The 3,985-nt window shown below is 37.7% G+C and overlaps 1 protein-coding gene across 1 annotated transcript; it reads right to left on the bottom strand.

The window, feature by feature from the left end:
* Positions 1-710: 710 nt before the first annotated feature.
* On the bottom strand, positions 711-3,750 carry LOC148199149 (putative magnesium transporter NIPA3). The gene is made up of 5 exons (XM_088112584.1): positions 3,367-3,750; positions 2,996-3,110; positions 2,833-2,889; positions 1,242-1,369; positions 711-950 (listed from the first exon to the last, which is right to left on the bottom strand). Exons 1-5 carry the CDS (start codon positions 3,748-3,750, stop codon positions 780-782), a joined length of 855 nt encoding a protein of 284 aa, XP_087968710.1. The 3' UTR covers positions 711-779.
* Between the last annotated feature and the right edge of the window lie 235 nt (positions 3,751-3,985).

Below are 3,985 nucleotides of genomic sequence, written 5' to 3'. Positions count from 1 at the left end.
TAGATAACAATAAGATCACTAGCTTCGAGAGCATTGCAGTTCGTTTTTTGTTGGATGTCCACACAAAAAATGAGGAAGTGTGATAATTACTTATTATTCACACTTATTAAAACCCCTTCTTTGTCTTGATTCATGTGTTTTGTGTTAAAATTCAATGAAAAGATGCAAAATTTGTACATTAGTGTTATAGAGATAGAGAATTATCTAGTTTTGGTTAATTTTGAAGGAAAGTGGAAGATTGAAGCTTGTTAAATTATTTTTGCCAAAAGTTGCTCGCCTAGCGAGTCCTCTCACTACAAAAAAGAAGGGCATTACCGAAGGCCATAAGCCCTCGGAAATAGCCAGAAGCCGTCGGAAAAGGGTATTTACAGACGACTTATCGACGGCCAAAGAGCCCTCGGTAAATCCCTTGTCGCTAACATTTACCGAAGGCTTTTGCCCTTCGGTAATTACCGAGGGCCAAAAGCCTTCGGTAATTACCGAGGGCCAAAAGCCTTCGGTAAAAATCAGGCAGGATTAAAGAATAAAGAATCAATGAACTACATTTAAAATCTCTAGCAAATTGTAATGTAGCTGGTAATGCGATGAACTCTATAATTTCCTTTCAAGTTAAATCATATTCCGGAACATATATCTTGAAGAAGGTAATAATGAATGTAATCTTTTGTCATTCAACAAAGAATAAAGTATGATTCTTATATTCCAATACATATATCTCCAGAAGAAAAAAGGCTACAAATTATAAAATCTAACTATAAATAGAAAGCTCTTATGAATCGTCATTTACATTCTTGGCAATCTTCAAAAGAAACCTTATTAAGATAATTCATTTGCATGATGACACATATAGCCACAACTAACATAAAAAACCATGTCTCTGGGTAGATCAACTGATTTTTCCCTTCAAAAGTTAACTTCAAAGAAGTCCCGAGGGCCTTAACACTCATCACCTGTAAAATTATAGCAATCCAACGTAGATCAGCCTCAGTATTATTGTAGTGAAAAGCAAACATTTTTCAGTAAGTATTATTATAGAAATAATTATGCAAGTAAAAAATATATAAAAACCGTATGGAAGCTGAAAGTCTATTTATGAAATTCATTACTAGAACACAGTAGTGAATAGTAAAGACCATATTACTTTGAACATGAAATCATGTTCCTCGGATTATATACTATGAAGTGTAGATCAATCATCAAACATAAGATTTAACAGGAGAGAAAACATTTAATTTACTTACAGAGAGGGAACCCATCAATGAACAAATGCCAGTATAAACTAGCACATTTGTATGCCCACATTTTGGTGCAAAATTGAAGACCAGAATGAATACCAATACTATTACTAAGCCCCCATATGCCAGAAAAGCTGCAAGCACGGAGAAGACCTTCGTAATGAAGGAGCTACTATGAATAACATTATACTAATTCAGAGTATGAATGTTTTGGTCTTACATCATATTTATATTACCATAACTCACTTTGGTTATATTCTTTTTTGTTTCAATTTACTCTTCATTAAGAAAAAAGTGATAATTAATGTTAACCTTGCTAGTGAAGCCTTATATTGTGATCAATGACAAGTCTTCCTTTGTTTTAACTAATTAACCTCATAAATCATACTAAATATTCAGGGAGTTTCAATCAATTCATTTGATATGAAAAATGAGAGCTTTCCATTAATTTATGCTGGAAATGCACCAAACATCAATGGTGGATACAATAGTTCCATATCTAGGTACCAAAATCTAATCTTTCTCTCTGGTAACAATTTTACAATTACATTTAGTGAGTCTTATTTCTTTATCCTTACACCATGACTACTTAGGTTTTGCATCCAACATTCCTTAGACGAGAATTTGGTGAAGGGGAAAATTGTTTTGTGTGATGGTCTTAAAGAATCTTCATCTCTGGGATTGGTGTCTGGAGCAGCTGGTGTTTTATTGAGAAGTGCAGTGCCAGAAGATGTGACTTCTATCTATGCATTGCCAACGGTTCAACTTGGCCTTAGAAACGGGGCACTCATACATTCTTACATAAATCTAACAAGGTATATTTTTACTACACACATCCCATCACTTAAGAATCACAGGAGCAATTTTCATTCGTGTATACATATGACTAATTTATATTATATTAACTGCATACTATACAGTAATCCCACTGCTACTATATTTAAGAGTAATGAAGGTAAAGACTCAGTAGCCCCTTACATAGCTTCATTCTCATCTAGAGGACCAAATGCAATCACTCCAAACATTCTAAAGGTAATATACATATCAATTTGTATTTTCAAAGAAACAGTTTGCTTATTCTAACCATTTCTTGATTTTGCAGCCTGATTTAGCTGCTCCAGGGGTTGAGATTTTAGCTGCATGGTCTCCAATTTCTCCTGTTTCTGATGTAAAAGGAGATAACAGAATTGCAAACTACAGTGTAGTGTCTGGAACTTCAATGGCATGCCACTGAAGATAAAACTACACTGTACATTAAACCATACAGAAACAGGTTCTGCAAGAAATCAGATGAAGAAAAAATGACCATGACAAACAAATATTTGCATCTAGCTAATAATAAAGCATGTAAAACATGAAATCCGGGTTCCACTACCTAATGTAAAACGAGTCAGTTGATCCTAACTTACCAGATTCAAAAAATTTATTAAAAATAAAATCCAATTAACTCCAGACAATTAATTGATAAAATCAAAACCAATTATTAATACAAGACAAAAGGTAAAAGAAAATCTAGAATCTAGCAGCCCCGTCCTGCCATGTTAAAAAACAAAGTTTTAAGCATAAAAACAAAATTAAAACAACACTGAAAGCTTACTTGTGATCATTCCCACCCACCAGAGTGGCTCCAAGAGATAATAATACCCACCAAAACCTGCAAAATGGCAAAGAAAACAAAATCATGTATAACCAAATACAAGCTTCCAAATAGAAATTCTAATTGTTAAAGGAAAAATAAGAAAAATAAGAAATTCCCTGACCAGCCCTGACACCAGAAGCTGCTGCAGCTCTTTTGAGACCTTGCTTCTTAATGATGAAACTTGCCCCAATGAACCCACTTGACACCAAAGCCAGTATGAGACCTTTCAGATTCTCCTTGGACAGACCCATCACGATTAACCGAACTAAAATTAGGATTGGTCATCAATAACACTCTTCAACAATTATAACACACACATTAACCGAACTAAAATTCTATACTCTCTCCGATGGTCATCTCGAACTCCAATCAAAATTGGAGTTTCATTCTCATAATTATTACAGTGAAGCTAGTTGATCAGAGCGGAATTCTGGTCTAATTTAGCACTAAAAAAGAGATGCAAGACAAAGAAAAGAAAAGACAGAGCACCACTGTATAGCAAAGGCGCTTGAGCACCTCGAGGCTCCCTCCAAATCTCCGCCACCACGCCGTCACCTTCGTCTTCCTCCTCCTGTGCCGCCTCTTCCTCAAGGCAAAGTCTGCACAACAGGCACGACGCGTGGAGGTCGAGTCACGGCGTGATGCAACCAGCATGGTAAAGGTGTTTGCAGGGCAACTATTTGGCCTCGGCGTCAAAGAGGGAAATTTGGTCTTTGCACACAGCAAAGAAAATGAAGCCGTTGGGGTCGAGCGCGAAAAGGACCGAGGGTGTGACGTTGACGGAGGGGAAAGGGTGGCGTTTGGCGGGGAGGGGCTTCGGGGAGAGGAGTAAGAGCGCGTCCTGGAAAATGAGGTCAAAGAGGGGTGATTCGACATCGTTTTGGGAGAAGGAAGAGTCCATTAGTTCGAGGAAGGAGGTGTGGCAATGGGGACAGAGGAGAGGCGAGGGAAGGAGTGTGAGGGACACGCTCATATCGCATTCGTGGCACCAGTAGGTCTTCGCTTTTGGCTCCGCTGTCGTCGCCATTGGAGGTGTTTCCCTCTGCAAATGATTGTGAACTTAACAGGGAGGCACCCTCTGCGATTGCACGAACCCGCTCCACCACCGGAA

This window comes from Vigna umbellata, chromosome 4, assembly GCF_029865625.1.
Source record: "Vigna umbellata cultivar VRB3 chromosome 4, Vumbellata_1.0, whole genome shotgun sequence".
Classification (NCBI taxonomy): domain Eukaryota; kingdom Viridiplantae; phylum Streptophyta; class Magnoliopsida; order Fabales; family Fabaceae; genus Vigna; species Vigna umbellata.
This window is presented reverse-complemented; position numbering and strand designations above follow the sequence as displayed.

Bases quoted from the DNA above. Each gene is read 5' to 3' on its own strand.
- LOC148199149 (XM_088112584.1), bottom strand. From the start codon at position 3,750: ATGTCGAATCACCCCTCTTTGACCTCATTTTCCAGGACGCGCTCTTAC. The intron at 3,111-3,366 runs GTGGTGCTCTGT...GGTCTGTCCAAG, and splicing joins TCAAGCGCCTTTGCTATACA to GAGAATCTGAAAGGTCTCAT. The intron at 1,370-2,832 runs GTAAGCTTTCAG...CCGTGCTTGCAG, and splicing joins GTGGGTGGGAATGATCACAA to CTTTTCTGGCATATGGGGGC.